This window comes from Bubalus kerabau, chromosome 5, assembly GCF_029407905.1.
Source record: "Bubalus kerabau isolate K-KA32 ecotype Philippines breed swamp buffalo chromosome 5, PCC_UOA_SB_1v2, whole genome shotgun sequence".
NCBI lineage: Eukaryota > Metazoa > Chordata > Mammalia > Artiodactyla > Bovidae > Bubalus > Bubalus kerabau.
The window spans coordinates 54,642,593-54,659,708 of record NC_073628.1 but is presented as its reverse complement, the minus strand read 5'-3'; the positions used below and the strand labels follow the sequence as shown (position 1 = coordinate 54,659,708).

At 39.4% G+C, this 17,116-nt stretch overlaps 1 protein-coding gene across 8 annotated transcripts; it reads right to left on the bottom strand.

Moving 5' to 3' along the window:
- Positions 1-74: 74 nt before the first annotated feature.
- On the bottom strand, positions 75-16,150 carry TMEM183A (transmembrane protein 183A). Of its 8 annotated transcripts, none has more exons than XM_055581666.1 (8): positions 15,895-16,150; positions 15,614-15,703; positions 14,639-14,806; positions 9,202-9,361; positions 6,521-6,701; positions 3,944-4,024; positions 2,823-2,978; positions 75-1,532 (listed from the first exon to the last, which is right to left on the bottom strand). In XM_055581666.1, the coding sequence occupies exons 1-8, from the start codon at positions 16,001-16,003 to the stop codon at positions 1,347-1,349; spliced, it is 1,131 nt and encodes a 376-aa protein (XP_055437641.1). In that variant the 5' UTR covers positions 16,004-16,150; the 3' UTR covers positions 75-1,346. The 8 variants fall into 8 exon arrangements, with proteins under 8 accessions (XP_055437641.1, XP_055437647.1, XP_055437642.1 ...); XM_055581672.1 differs by having other exon boundaries at positions 2,823-2,970; XM_055581667.1 differs by having other exon boundaries at positions 9,202-9,358.
- Between the last annotated feature and the right edge of the window lie 966 nt (positions 16,151-17,116).

Below are 17,116 nucleotides of genomic sequence, written 5' to 3'. Positions count from 1 at the left end.
ACTAAATTCTTACAGTGCCGAAGTCTGGTTCCAATATGGGAATGCATTTTTTAAAGGATCTTCAGCATAATAAATGCCTTTTTAACAATTTAATCACTATTCTTCCTGCAGTAACTTAAATGGTTTTACATTTTACTTAGAAACATATATTTATAAGATTCTTTCATGGATCTTATATACTGTTTAGGCTGATTAGGGATAAGGTTTACCACAATCACCTTTTTATTCATCCTTTTATTTTTTCCATCTGTGTTCACTTGCCTGCTTCCCTTTGCTGACATCTACCATAAAAATAATGAGACTGACCATTTTAATTGTGGCATAGCAAAGGGTCAGAATCCTGGCTCTGCCATTTATTGGGTATTATGGCTTTGGTGGGCTTCCCTGGTAGCTCAGGTGGTAAAGAATCTTCTTGCAATGCAGGAGACCTGGGTTTGATCCCTGGGTTGGGAAGATCCCCTGGAGGAGGGTACGGCAACCCTCTCCAGTATTCTTGCCTGGAGAATCCCCATAGACAGAGGAGCCTGGCGGGCTACAGTCCATGGGGGTCGCAAAGAGTCAGACACAACTGAGCAACTAAGCACAGCACCGGATAGCTTTGGGTAAGTCACCGATTCCGTTTTTCAGCCACAGAATAGGAACAGTATCACCCATCTTGCGGGATCGTGAGAACTAGAGACATTATGAAAAGTTCCTAATATAGCACAAAATCATTATCATCACCACTATCAGCTTCATGCAAAAAAAAAAAAAAAAAAAACCTAAAATTCAAAACTGGCCAAAAAAATTTATGCAACAAATATTTTTAAAGAAAGATACACAAGTCAATCTCATTAAGATTCTGAAAACCCTGTCACCTGCTTTATTTCTAAATAAGGGTAAAGGGAAACAAGGAAATATTCACTTGAATTTGAGGGGCAGCTAAACTGAAAGCAAGAGTAGCAACAATGTTATGCCTCTAAGGTTACTCTGATCCATAAAGGAATGCTAAAATTTCCTTGTTTGGAGACTTAAGAGTTTAATTTTCCCCTAAAGCAAGATCATCCACTTTGGCTGGGGTAAAAGAATAAAGAACAAACTCAGTAGCACCAAATGGGGTTTAACACAGAAAATAGGGCCAGGTTTCTCCTTTCAAATGCAAAATTTTACATTAAAATATGTTTAAAAATCATAGTTGTTTTTCCTCCTGATTCAATCCTTCTCTTTCTTCTACCAGAAACCCCAGAAACCTAAAGAGCATGTGATTATTCACTAGATATACAATCCAGCTGCCCCTTCCAAACTGGAATCTGATTACAAATGGACTGGCTAAGCTCAAGGCTGCCCTCAGTGACAGGAAGCAATATCTATGCTCTCAGGGAAAACGGATACTGAGGATGCCACCAGTCAAAAAGTCGAACGCTGTGTACTGGGTCCAGGATGACTTGCACACCCTGTTCACTGCGCAGTTTCTGACCACCATGGACAGGATAATCTTGGAACACCAGTCTCACTCGATGATGCCGCATGTCCGTGCTCACACTGATAGTAAACTGGGAGGGAAAAGTAAATTCAATACCCAAATTTAACAACCTTGTTTTCCTATGACACACTCTGAAATGAAACAGTCTAGACAATTGACATGGACTAGGCCACAAAATCATCTCTAAGTTACACTACCAGCACCTTTGCAAAAATATTAAAAATTAACAGTGGTTTTTGTAAGTTTTTCTTAGCTTCATATATTTAAACTGTGCTAAAGAAAGCCTCTCAAATGGCTGCACATATTAGGATACGTGCACATAGAGTACCATCAGTGACAATTTTTAAAAACTGGATTGGAGCTATAAGAGATGATTTGAAGGGATTTTGATGAGATACATCTGATGACTTTTTTTTGGAAAATAAACCACAAAATCCCTAAATGTGTTTATATATCAACATATATAGATGGATAGAGAATTGTATGAATAGGAAGAATATGGAATATGAGTATATAAATAAGTCATTAATGTGGCTTAATGAGATGCCTACCATAAAAACAGATATATGACATACTTTGAATTACACAAAATTATTTAAGACAGTGGGTATATACATGTATATATTAACAGAAACATTAAAGAATAATTCCCCAGAAGTTAAGTGCAGTTATAGGATACAAGTCTAAGTTACCTTTACTGTCTCAACATGTTTATGTATTATTTAATTCTTCACATTAAGTATGCATTACTTATTTTACCATTAAAAAAAGAATAAAGCTATTTTCAGTGTGGAGGGGAACGTATCTCTGAAAATAAGCCAAAAATACAGAAAAGATAAATTACATGAACTCTCCAGTTGCCAATCCAGTTAAAAATGTTAAAAATATGGAAAATATACCAGAGGCATATTTGTTGTTTACTAATCTAATTCTTAGCTAAACCTTGAATAGTCAAGGGAATCACACAAAGGACAGAGCTGGTAACCCTACATTTTAATATTCCATTTATGATACCACATGCATACTTCAGATCCTGACATATAGTGCCCATGCTTTACCATTAACCTTAATGGGATAATGTTTCTCAAACATTAACGAGCACAACACAGGAGATATAATACCATTCTATTCACTATGGAGAAGGAAACAGAGGTAAAATATTCTCAGACATAACTAACTTCTCCACAAATAAGTCTATTCCTAATATAAAAGTCAGTTTTCAGATTTTATTTAAAATTATTTTAAACAATAATTTTTTAAAAATATTTCTTCCTCAGTGGTTAAATATACAAATCTTTCAAACTCTAGGTACAGTGACAGTCTACGAAAGAACTGAGGATGACATCCTGTCTCCACTTACCAGGGTAAATATCATTCCCATGACAATTGGAATAAAGATGAAATTGAGGGTGGTGACCTGCAGTAGGCAGCAGTCCTGGTCTGGGTTGGTATGAACGTCTTCGTACTGAATGGGAGGCTGCAATCCTCCCATACACTTGCTCTTTAATCTTGGGGACTGAGGAGAATTAAGAATTACTCTCATGGATTAGAGGAAATGTTATGGCTCTAAGACTCCACCAATGAAAATGCTTAACTAAAGCTGCGGAGATTCATTTTTCTGTTATCTCTTCTCTCTTTACTATATATATCAGCTTCTACACAGATCAAGGAAAGCCCTTTGAAAGATGAGGAAACACATGCAAGCACATGCAGAACAGGTCCTCTCAGTAGCCAAGATCTCAGGTACAGTCCAAGCAAAAAGCAGAAAGAAAGGTACAATAGTATCTGCTCTTCCTGCAAACACTCTTGGCAGTCCCTCTCCCCATGGCTTCCTCAAATTGCCTCAGATATATAAAACCATGTGAATTATTATTGTTTACAAATACATTTGCTTTGAAAAAAAAATTCTAGGCAAATAAGCTCAATACATTGTTGTAACAAGTTCTCTCCTTTCCCCTACTTTTAAGTCTTCAAGTATACAGAAAAATTAATAAAACCATGCAATAAACTCCTGTATACCCTTTACCATTGGATATTCTGCCATATTTGTTTTCTTTCCTCTCACATCTCTCATTTTATAAATATATATATATTCACATGTTTAAAAAAAAAAAATCACAGCTCTGGGGTGGGGGAGGCAAAGTTATTTGAAAGTAACATTGGCACCTAAAAAAATTAACAATAATTTCATATCATCTAATATCCACAGATCTTCAGATTTCTTTAATTGTACCAAAAATGTCTTTTATACATAAAGAGGTATCTCATTGTTCATTAATCCAGGATCTGCTCAAGGTTTACTCTATGCATTGAGCTATTAAATCTTTGTGCCTCTTTCATATAAAATAATTCCCTCTTTCTTTTCATGACATTATTATAAGTTTTAGTGTGTAGTATCTGATTTTAAAAAGGCAATTTTATGTTTAGTAAAATCAGAGCAAGGTATTATATGAAAAGCAAAGAGATGATAAAAATGCATACCTGTTTTTTGAACTTAAAGTTGAATTCCCACATTGGTTCCTGTCTGTTCCCAACAATCTTTCTGCACCAGAAAAGTAAGCACTGTAAGAAAATAAAAATAACCTTTCTGTTGCTAGCTCTAAAGACAGCCATGGCTCCAATGCTGAGATTTTACTTTGGCACAGATAGAAACCCCCATATCCTGCCCCCTCACCCCCCAATTTGACATTGGTGCAACATGAGAAGAGATAACCCCAAGGCTGTTCAGTAAAGAGAAGAGGTACCGATAAAAGTCAACCTCAGATGCTATTAAGGTCAACCCCTATTGTTCTCATCTTTAAAGACAGAAACACGGTCTCTAGAGACTGGGGCATTCAGCAGGCCACTTCTATATATTAAAATATAAGGGCAGTCAGTAGCCATCAGATAAGATGATAACAAAGCCATAAAACAGGCAGAGATAGCCAACCCTGAATGTAATAGGAGCAAACCACTCAGGACCTTCTGGGAGCAGACAGCGGGTATGGAAACTACAGAGCTGAGCTGAATTCAATCTAGAGTAAGCCCCTCAAGGAAAGTCAGGCTACAGCTAGGGTTAACACAAGAAGTTAAGTACCTCCCAGGGGATAAGGGGTGGGTCGTCCGCCGTGCCAGCTGTCCTGCCCTTCAGACATGCCCTGTACGTCCTGCTGTTCCATCAAAAATAATGGGCTTGGCTTTAAGGGGCAAACACTTCTGCTGCCAACACAACGGCTCCAGTGTCCCACACAAGCTATGCTACTGAAAAGAGAGAGAGGGAGAATCAAATACGAAAAGGTGGAGTCCAGCAACATGTGACAACTTCCTTCAGGCATGCTGGCAACTTCCTGAATGCCATGCGATTATGGTTATACTAGCAAGGCAATGCATGGGACATAGGCCATTGCAGGTCCCACATCCTCCAGATCTCTAAACAATGGACACAAAAACAGCAGACAGGTGGCCTAGGCTTCCTGTCTCGGTTAAGATTTTTGTTATCACCACTGTTAGTAGTCCACTTAAAAAATTAATATACAATTATAAAAATATGAAGACATGGGCATTTTAGATTTAGGAGTAGCACTTGCATTGTGCACTGGAGCCGCAAGGATGTCCAGCATGAAGTCTGCCCAGTGCTGCTCTGCTCCCAGCAACTGATTAGCACCCGGCCATGGTCAGCTTTGGGGTGATCCCACCTCACCACAGTTAACCTGCGATGATCAAAGGTCTTTGGGGGTAGGAAAACTATAAATGTGAAAAGATACTCTGTCTACTCATATTATGAGAAGGAATAAAATTCTACCCACTCAGCATTCTAATCCTGCCCTAAATCCATCAACTAGTGTGACATTAAATTGAGCTCAGCCAATGACCCTGATCACCTCAGTTTACAATCCTGGAAAGAACCATGATGATCTTGAAATCAACAGTACTCTTTTAATCAATATGCATCAGGTAGAATGTTCTTACACTAGAGCTGAACTAGGGAAAAAGAATCATTAACATCCAAAGCATAAAAATCAAAATAGAATTACAAAGTACTAAAGAACATCAGACTTTGGGTAGGAACAGAATAAAAAAAAAATAATTCACAAACTCAAAAGATACAAAGTTTGGACAACAGTATTAGCTGAATGAGAAAAAAGTTGGAGACATCGACTTGCCTAAATAATCATATATGCTATAATAGTCTAGCTTGGCAAAGGTGTGTTCACCAGATACCTCATGGTGGAACAAAGGACAAAATGGACCACAGGCTTACAGACCTACTTACAGATCAGAAAAATACAATGAAACTTGAATACAATGTATAAATGAATATAAACTACTGGGGAAATCCAGAGATATAAATAATGGCCTAGAACACAGGAAGAATTTTAGAGCGCTAAAGTCTATGAGTGGGAATACTTTATAGTCTCTGAAACAATCCATCCCAGAGCCCGGTAACAATAGGCACTTTGCAAATGCTGAAGAAGTCTACACCAGAATCTTTTAAGAAGGTCAATGAGAAAGTGACATTCCAGATGTCAAGGTCACATTAGAAAAATAAAATTAGTAAGTTGTTTTATATTTTTGTATGATTTAATGGAGAAGGAAATGGCTACCCACTCCGGTATTCTAGGCTGGAGAAACCCCGTGGACAGAGGAGCCTCGGAGGCTACAGTCTATGGGGTTGCACTGAGTCGGACATGACTGAAGTGACTTAGCATATCATGATTTAAAGCATCTTTTGAGAATTATGGTTTACATCTACCATTTGAACTGTGTTCTTCCTTGCTCAAACCATCAAACCATTTAAAGTGGTTCAATGTATAAGGCATGAAAATAAATTAAAGAGAATAAGGAATATGCTAAAAGCACAAGAAAGCTTTAAGGTAAAGATAATATAAGCCAGCCCAGCACAGCAGGAATGCCCTGGAGAAACGATACCCCCAAGCCCAGAAAGTTTATATTAGTCCCCGAGCAGCCTGGTATCTACAACCCCAGACCACCCCATTAAGAAAGCTAGAAACAAGCCATGATAACAGGCCCGTTATACAAGAGTCCATTTCTTAAACCCTACCACTAATACCCACTTACTTTGGAATTCTTTAATGTGCTAGGAGTGCTTTCTGGAATGGCTGGATTCTTGGAGATTCGAGCAGCAAATGGCTCATACATATGGTACAGAGATCGGATCACACATGCCCGAAGACAGTGCAGCTTCTCCATTGACTCTGGTCGCAGGCGCAAAGGCAGAGAGGCATCCAGTGTGTAGTGTCTGAAACATGACACATTACTCCTACCAGTAAGCGACCTGTCTCTTCTGTTCTAGGCCAGGCTCCTAGGACTCCTGGGCTCTGTACAAATTTTACGTTACTATTCCACTGGCAGTAGTCAGTTTGTCCCTACTGCTCTCATGTGGTCTCTCTCTCTTACACACACACACACACACACACACACACACACACACACACGTACAAATCACCATCTCCTTCACTTCTCAGCTACTTTTCTTTGTTATGCAAAACCCAATTCATATATACCTTATAATCCTGCACTTCTCTATTCATTTAACATTTTTAAATCCTAGTTCACTTTAAAAAGGGAAAGTCTCTGACTTGATACTAGTACAATATACTTCAGTTACTCAAAAAGAACTTGCACTGGAGAAGATCCACCAGGTTCTCTTGTCACATGTCTCAGAAAGTTCTCTACTCCCTGATAACCTCAACATCCCCTTCCACCATACTCTTACAAACAGTTTATAATCTTCATTTCACTTCTAACCCAGCATCAAAAGTTAGCCCTCTTATTAATCACATCATTCACTCTCCTCACCACTGCAACTATACAGAGCCACATAAATGCAAAGACTATGCAATCAAGATGACTAGCAAATCTAAGAAAACAACCAACCCAGTTGGAAAGATAAACAGATGGGCATCTATAGTTTCTGAGAATTCTAGCTAAGATAAACCTCTGAAGCAAAGTCAAAAACAGTTATTTTTGAGACCTTACTTTTGCTGAAAGTATTAGGTTGGTGCAAAAGTAACTGTGGTTTTACAATGTTGAGCTTTGCCACTTCATATTGGAATACATTCTTAAATAAATATGGATATATTATACATCATTTTAATGTACATTTCTCACTTTGGTTTTTTTTTTTTTTTCGCTAATGACATTACTTGCTGTTTATTTTGTATTTACTTTAGACTATGGAAATGATGTTAGACAAGAAGCAAATTGGAGCGGTTTTTTATTTGAGTTAAAAATGGGTCATAAAGCAGCAGAGACAACTCAGAACATCAACAATGCATTTGGCCCAGAACTGCTACCAATCACAGTGCAGTGGTGGTTCAAGATGTTTTGAAAAGGAGACGAGAGCCTTGAAGATGAGGAGTGTAGGGGCCAACCAGTGGAAGTTGACAACAACCAATTGAGAACCATCATCAAAGGTGAGCCTCTTAGAGCTATAGGAGAAGTTGCTGAAGAACTCAACATTGACCATTCTATGGTCATTTGGCATCTGAAGCAAATTGGAAAGGTGAAAAAGCTCAATAAGTAGGTGCCTCATGAGCTGACCAAAAATAAAAAAAATTGTCATTCTGAATTGTCGTCTTCTAGGGCTTCCCTGGTGGCTCAGAGGGTAAAGCGTGTGCCTACAATGCGGGAAACCCAGGTTTGATCCCTGGGTCGGGAAGATCCCCTGGAGAAGGAAATGGCAACCCACTCCAGTACTCTTGCCTGGAAAATCCCACGGACGGAGAAGCCTGGTAGGCTAAGGTCCATGGGGTCGCAAAGAGTTGGACATGACTGAGTGGAGTGACTTCACTTTACATTAGTATTCTACTCAACAACAATGAACCATTTCTCAATCGGATTGTGATATGCAATAAAAAGTGGATTTTATACAACAACCAGCAATGACCAGCTCAGTGGCTGGACTGAGAAGCTCCAGAGCACTTCCCAAAGCCAAACTTGTATCAAAAAAGGTCATGGTCACTGTTTGGTAGTCTGCTGCCCATCTGATCCACCACAGCTTTCTGAATCCCAGCAAAACAATTACACCTGAGAAGTATGCTCAGTAAATTGATGAAATTCACCAAAAACTGCAATGCCTGCAGCCAGCACTGGTGAACAGATTGGGCCCAAGAATTACTCTCTACAACCATGCCTGAATGCACAGTGCACAACTGACACTTCAGAAGTTGAACAAGAAAAAAAAAAAAAGTTGAATGAATCGGGCAATGAAGTTTTGCCTTATCTGCCATATTAACCTGACCTCTTGCCAACTGACTACCACTTCTTCAAGCATCTCAACAACTTTTTGCAGGCAAAACGCTTCCACAAGCAGCAGGAGGCAGAAATGCGTTCCAAGAGTTCACTGAATCCGGAGGCGTAGATTTTCATGCTACAGGAATAAACAAACTTATTTCTTGTTGGCAAAAATGTTTTGAATGTAATGGTTTCTATTTTGATTAACAAAGATATGTTTGAGCCTAGTTACAATGATTTAAAATTCACTGTCTGAAACGGCAACTACTTTTGTACCAACCTAATAAATATTCTGCTTGGGGGTAAGGAGGTAATCATAGGGAAGACAATTACCTGAATGAATTAATATCAATTTTAAAGAGGAGCTCAAGGAAGTCAAAGCTAGGTTCATGCCCAGGCATGAATTAGAGAAAGTGAAGAGGTCACCATCCAGGGAGTAGCATCAAATCAAAAACAATGAAATCAGCCACATAGATAACATAGTGAGCTTTCTGTGGTCGCACCTTCGGTACAACCTTGTCCAAAAGGCAGCAGTGCAAGTGACAGTCCAGGCATTCTTACAAATCAGGGAAAAATTCACAATGTCCTCAGGACGGATATAGGAGGCCAGCAATAGCCAAATATCCATGGGATACTCTTCTCCTCCAGTCCCGTTCAGGTCTTCTGAAATAGAAAAAAGAACTATAACCTCTGACCTTATATTATAAGCACATATAAAGATCCCTAATCATTTCAATTCTCCCAGGGCTTGCATAGTTAAGAAAATAGTTTAAATAGGTCCAAGGAAGCCTCTCAAACTCACATTTCCTGCTTATTGCAGCTGCTAAAATTTTTGGTTTCCTGTTGCCCAAGTGGATAGGTTGTGTAGGCCTTTATTTAACCAGTATTTACACGCTATTTTGAAGTTTTCAAAGTACCTTAGCATACATTATACCATTCAACTCCAATAATATGAAAATAAGGAAAATATTACTGTGCCCATTTTACTATATTATTGTGGCCCATATTACTTTGTGCATGTAGTCAAGGTAAACAAAACCCAGTTTTCTCCAAATTCCAACTTTATACTATAAATTCTACTCTTGATTTCCCTTGCAATCCCCATCCATCATTTTCTTCAGTTCAGTCATTTAAAAAACACAACTGATTTTTATATAGTATAAGGAATCCTCAAAGTACAAAATAAAAACTAAGTAAATTACAATGTATTTTCATTACTCAATAATTGCTTGCGCATATGTTTTTTTTCTTCTAATTTCTGGTTTCACTATCAGCTTGGTCTACAGTTCTGGCCACGGGCATCCAGTAATCAAAGACACCCTGTGAGGACATATCCTCACTTCTTCCTCCTTCAGACCTTATTAGTGTTAATTCTCTTGACCCTGAGGTCCATTATACATGTCAGATTCAAGTAAAAATCCACACTCCATAGAGACACCAGAATCTGGTCTAACTCTAAACTTTAATTGAGACTTAGTCATATAGTTATCCAAAACCAAGGTTTCTTTGTTTCCAGGGCAAAGCCCTGAAGCTGCATCTGCTTTTCTAGTCACTTCCTGCAGCTCTATAAGTCAATTAGGTTCTTGCATTAGGTTCTTCATAATGGAGACCAATGCTTCTAAAACATTGTTTCTTGTGGTTCCTACGCTTCTTGAAATCTCCAGCGACCATTTAAGGCTCAGCCTACAGCCCTTGGGGCCCTCTTCTCCCACATTAAATCTCTCTCTCAGAAGGCAAACAACTTTCAGCAATTCCTCCACTGAGAATCATGATGACTTTTACAAAGCAGAGTACTGTTAAAATTTTTCTATCTTTAGGGACAAAATTCAGTGATTATAAAAGTTGCCAATATTCTTTTTTTGCAAATATTTTATACATAATTATTAAGAAATTTCAAAACATAAATGGAATCAGTAAAGGAAAGCTTCATGTAGATAAGTTATGTAGGACATAAAAAATTTGATAGGCATAGGTTAAGAGGAATTATTCCAAGTGAAATAAACAGCTAACATGAAGCCTGAATATTCAGAAAAACAAAACATATGTGAAGGCAATAAACAGATAAGTTGAGCAAGATTTTGATGATATTAATAAACTGCTGTTAACTTTTTTACATGTGATAATTTTTTAAAGAGCATTTATCTTTTGGAGATAATTACCAAAATATTTACAGATATAATAGTGGGATGTCTGGAAACTTTCAAACTAATTGTGCATGTGTGTTGAGATTAGGGGTGAGGGGTTAGTGGCTAAAACAAAAACAGCCATGAGTTGGTAACTGTTGAAGGTATGTGATAGCCACATGGGATTCATTATACTATTCATTCTTCTTTTGTATATGTTCCTTTTTTAAAAGAAAAAACAGGCGGGGCGGGGGGGGGAGACTGGTTTGATGAGAATAAAGGACCTTAATGAGGGTAAAGTGGAGCAAGGAAGTAAAAGATGAATTATAGCTAAGAGTTTGTAAACCACAAGTCATATGTCTGATAAGTAACTGGGCTCCTGAATACATAAGAATTATTACAACTCAGTAATAAAAATATAACCTAATTTAAAAATGAGTGAAAGATTTGGATATTTCTCTACAGATGATATACAAAAGGCCAATAAGCACATAAAATATTCAACATTAGTATGCAAATGAAAACCATGAGATACCACTTCACATTCACTAGAATGGCTATAGTTTAAAAAGTTAAACAAATAACAAGTGTTGGCTAGGATGTGGAATTGCTAGCCGGACATAAAATGGAAACTTCATAAAGAAAGCTTGGCAGTTCCTCAAAAAGTTAAACACAGTTACCATGTCATCTAGCAATTTCACTCCTACCCAACAGAAATGAAAATACTTCAGACAAAAACTTGTCCATGAGTGTTACTAGTAACATTATTCATAATAGTCAAATAAAAAGGAATGAAACACTGATGTACGCTACAATACGGATGAACCTTGAAAACACTATGCTAAGTCAAAGCAGTCAGATGCAAAAGACCACATATTATATGATATATGATTTCATTTATATGAAATGTCCAGAGTAGGCGAATCTATAAAGACCGAAAGTAGTTTGGTGGTTGCCTGGGAGGAAGGGATGGGTGGGAAAGAGTGTTAGGAGGGAATTAGGTTTGGGTTGACAGAAATGTTCTAACTTAGATCATGTTGATGGCTACAGAACTCTGTGTGAACATATTAAAACCATACATTGCACACTTTAAAGGGATGTATTTTGTCTCAACAAAGATGTTTTAAAAATCTGTAAGCTCTTCTGTGGAATGTGCTCAAAACCAAAGAAGAAAATCAAGAGCAATATCTAACATTGATACAATGGTGACAATAGGCAGGGATTTCAAGCAAGAAAGAGAGAAGAATGTCTATTAGCATCCTTGGTTCTGGAAAAGAGTGGTATAACTGACAATAACTGGCATAATTGCAAAGCAATGTCAGTTCATTTATTACTGATTATTTCAATTGTCATTGTTCAGTTGCTCAGTCGTGTCCAACTCTTTGTAACCCCATGGACTGCAGCATGCCAGGCTTCCCTGTCCTTCACCATTTCCTGGAGCTTGCTCAAACTCACATCGAGTTGGTGATGCCATCCAACCATCTCATCCTCTGTCGTCCCCTTCTCTTCCCGCCTTCAATCTTTCTCAGCATCAGGGTCTTTTCCAAGGAGTCAGCTCTTCGCATCAGGTGGCCAAAATACTGGAGTTTCCGCTTCAACATCAGTCCTTCTAATGAATATTCAGGACTGATTTCCTTTAGGATGGACTGGTTGGATCTCCTTGCAGTCCAGGGGACTCTCAAGAGTCATCTCCAACACCACAGTTCAAAAGCATCAGTTCTCCGGTACTCAGCTTTCCTGATGGTCCAACTCTCACATCCATCCACGATAACTGGAAAAACCATAGCTTTGACTGGATGGACTTTTGTCGACAAAATAATGTCTCTGCTTTTTAATAGGCTATCTAGGTTGGTCATAGCTTTTCTTCCAAGGAGCAAGTGTCTTTTAATTTCATGGCTGCAGTCATGATCTACAGTGATTCTGGAACCCAAGAAAATAGTCTGTCACTGTTTCTGTTGTTTCCCCATCTATTTGCAATGAAGTGATGGGACTGGATGCTATGATCTTCATTTCTGGGAATTTGAGTTGTAAGCCAGCTTTTTCACTCTCCTCTTTCACCTTCATCAAGAGTCTCTTTAGTTCCCCTTCACTTACTGCCATAAGGGTGATGTCATCTGCATATCTGAGGTTATTGCTATTTCTCCCAGTAATCTTGATTCCAGCTTATCATTCTTCCAGCCCAGTATTTCACATAATGTACTCTGCATATAAGTTAAATAAGCAGGGTGACAATATACAGCCTTGACATCCTCCTTCTCCAAGTCTGAACCAGTCCATTGTTCCATGTCTGGTTCTAACTGGTGCTTCTTGACCTGCATACAGGTTTCACAGGAGGCAGATCAGGTGGTCTGGTATTCCCATCTCTTTAAGAATTTTCCACAGTTTGCTGTGATCCACACAGTCAAAGGCTTTAGCATAGTCAACAGAGCAGAAGTAGATGTTTTTCTGGAATTCTCTTGCTTTTTCTATGAAGCAACAGATGTTGGCAATTTGATCTCTGGTTCCTCTGCCTTTTCTAAATCCAGCTTGAACACCTGGAAGTTCTTGGTTCATGTACTCTGAAGCCAAACTTGGAGAATTTTGAGCATTATTTTGCTAGCGTGTGAAATGAGTGCAATTGTGCTGTAGTTTGAACATTCTTTGGCACTACCTTTCTTTGGGATTGGAATGAAAACTGACCTTTTTCCAGCCCTGTGGCCACTGCTGAGTTTTCCAAATTTGCTGATTATTTCAAAATATTTTAACAAATGCAAAAGTCTGTTATCTGATTCTCAAGTATAGGTGAAAGTTCTCATAGATCTGAGACAAAAACTATACATTATTATTTTAACTTCCCCCTGACTCTAGCTGATCATCTAGCTTTATCAAAAGGTACCCTGAGACCTCACTGGTAGTGCAGTGGATAAGAATCTGCCTGCCAATGCAGGGGACACAAGTTCAATCCCGGATTCAGGAAGATTCCACACGCCATAGAGCAACTAAGCCTGTGCACAACTATTGAGCCTGTGTGCTACCACTACTGAAGTTCACGTGTCTAGAGTATGTGTTCCACAACAAGAGAAGCCACCACAATGAGAACCCCACACACCAAAACAAAGAGTAGCCCTCACCCACTGCAACTAGAGAAAGCCCCCACAAAAGGCAACAGAGACCCAGTGCAGCCAATACGTAAATAATTTTCAAAAATTACAAATAAAAAAGAATAGGTATTCTAGGCTCCATTCCAAGAGTATGAGTTTTTAAGTCTGGAGCAAACCAGTGAATGATGGATTGGCACATTATATACCATTAATCTAACTTTCTTTGTTTCACTTGTGTAAGTTTTATCACCACTAATACATAAATATCACATATGTTTCTATTTACTACAGTACCTAGTAGACATAAAGCAGACATTAACAACTGCAGAGTACATACATATCTAACTGAAATGAAAATGGTTATATAAAAATCCAAATACTTAGAAGAACATTTTTGTCAAAAGTTTTCTTCCTTACACATTCAGAAATCCAGAAATGCAAAGGCTTTTTGTTCTCCTGTTGTTAAATGGATTTTACCTGATAATGTTCTCAATCATAATATGTTCTCAACGAATGGCTACTACAGTTTACAGCTCCAGAAATATACTGTTACGACTCTCCTTTCCTCTCAAATTTAGATATAAGTGGAAAGCCCTGGTATATTAAAGTCCTGTCCTACTCCTAACATTCAAACTCGGGTTCCCTACTGGTATCACCTCTTGTGTTACTGAGAAGTGACAGCTTCAAGTTATCACCACAGATAGGACTAATAATCCAAAAGAAAGCAAGCCTTGTACCTCTGTGCCTCTTGCTTTTCTTTTTTCTGGAGATAGTTCTCTCATGGATGCTTTCCTCCTGGGCATCAGTCTCACCACTGCTGTCGATGATGTCACAGGGCTCACCAGCCCCAGAAAGAGCTTCCACTGCAGGAACCTGGGAGGCTTCCAAGCCACAGAGAGATTTTACTAGAAAAAAATAAGAGAATGAGACAGCAGAGCCTAAGCCTATGGCTTAGGCATGGTGTCAGCATACATGAGGAAAAGAAAACAGAAAAACAAAAAAGCAAAAGCAGTGTGGGAGTCTGCTAAAGAAAGCTGAGAATGTTTAAAAAAAAAAAGAAAAGCATTTTAAATACAAAAAATTGGAAAGCAATGGGCAAACTGATTCCAAAATTGCAGAAACACATCACACCTGTAATAAGGGAGTGAAACACATCAGACCTGAAATAAGGGAGTGAATTATTCTCCACTACAAACCCCGCAGGATAAAAGCAAAAAGTGAATGCTATTTTCATTTGCATAATTTCTGAGGAGAATGTTGAGAGGAATTAAATCCAATTTAACCTTAATCCTGGGCGAGAGACAGTACTTATTATAAAAACACAAGTTTCAAGGTTGAAAGTAAGAGAAGCATGAAAAAAGGAAAAAAAAGTGCTTCAAGGTTGTTACACAAATAGCAGTTAAGTGAAGAATAATATATGTGAACAATAGGAAGAAGATTAATAACCAGGAAGAAAGCAGTGGAAACCATAGAAGAGTAATCAAGGACTTATTTTTTAATAGAAAGACAAATAAAATATTACCGCTACAGAAACTTCTACTGCTCTTGGCTAATCTTTCCCCTCCTCTGAATATTAAGTAACAACGGAGGACAGCAAACACGTTTACAGGAAGATTCCCAAAGGACTGTAAGAAAAACACTGGGGCAGAACCCCAGGAAAATAAAAAACCTAGTTTACTGCCTGAGTCTGAAAAGACTCGTTGGAAGCCTACCTTCCTGCTGAACAGCATTGGCGACAGCTTTCTTGACCCTTCCAGACCTCACGACTGCCGGATCCGAGTTGGCATAATCCGCCACGGTCACTGAAACACAGTACCAACCCTCAAAGGAAAAGGCGTCCCTCCTCAGCTTCCTCCCCACCAAAATTCCCTGCGCACTCCAAGTTCCCAGAGGGCCCCAGCCGCCCTCCCATCGCAGACAGGCGAGCACTCGCCACGGTGCCTTCCAGCCCAGCTTCCAGCCCCGTCTTTCAACGCCCCTGCCCCTCGCCCACCTCTTCCTGAGCAGGCGTCTTGGGCCCGGAACTTGAGTCGCTTCCCTCTCTTGGGCATGGCGACCGTGTCGGGGCGAGGCCGGGTTAGAGGGCCAGGTCCCCGGGCCATGTTTCAGGCCAGAGAGCGGGATCTGTGAGCCTAGGGCCAACTCCGGCCGGCTCCGCTGCCATCCCGCTCCACAGACCGCAGCTCCCGCGAGGACTTAGGCCCCGACTCCGCGTCGCATCGGCCGCCAACTCTCCTCTTCAGAAACCAATCACCCTCTGGTTTAGGGAGTACGTCATCATCCGGCGCCTGCAGATAACCCTGCGTCTGGGTTCCTAAGTGGTTGGGAGCGTGTCTTTATGGGCCGTGTTGGTTTTGTCCGACGTCTTATAAGGTAATTTTGTGTCTCAGACCGAAACCTACAACCCTGTTGATTAGAACTGAGTTTACCTTCTTGTCTCCCCAATTTTTCTGCTATTGTCTCGGTCCACCCGCCAGGTTCCCTTCAGTACACCCAAAGCGCGTTTATTGTCATTCTCGTACTCATCTCTCAGGCCACAAAGGCTTAGTGTAACATGGGTAAGTCTTCACTCTTAATTTCTTATACTAAAGCTATACATTTCTGAATTCTGAAATTTGGAGGAAGGTTTCTTAAAAGTTTATTGATTTACACCATCCTCCAAGATAAATTGGAGAAGGAAATGGCAACCCACTCCAGTACCCTTGCCTGGAAAATGCCATGGACAGAGAAGCCTGGTATAGCCATGGGGTCGCAAGAGTCGGACACGACTTAGCGACTAAATCACCACCACCACCAAGATAAATACTAGTAGGGTTGATGAGGAAAGAATGGTGTCTCCTTTGTTTTGAGTGAGAAAAACTTCACGAAACTAAGGTTATAGAACTGTGACGGAGCAGGATCCTGGTCTAGTATCCAGTAGGAATAAGTTATTGTGGGTCCTAAATGAGGTTCTTTGTCCTTCTAACTTCTTTGCAGCTACCAAAAGGTGCTAATCCCTGCCTTGAGAAGCATGGTACTTAGGGACCAGGAACCCAAGCAGGACCCACCAGACAGTGCCATCCTAACATGTTTAGGATCAGACTTATGTTTTTAATCTAATTAAACATAAACATAGACATTTGTTAGGCACAAACCACGGGCCTTTTACTAACATTGTGTAACACTAGAGATTGTGCTAATAAGGTTGAATCCGGAACTGTATTAGAAATTAAATA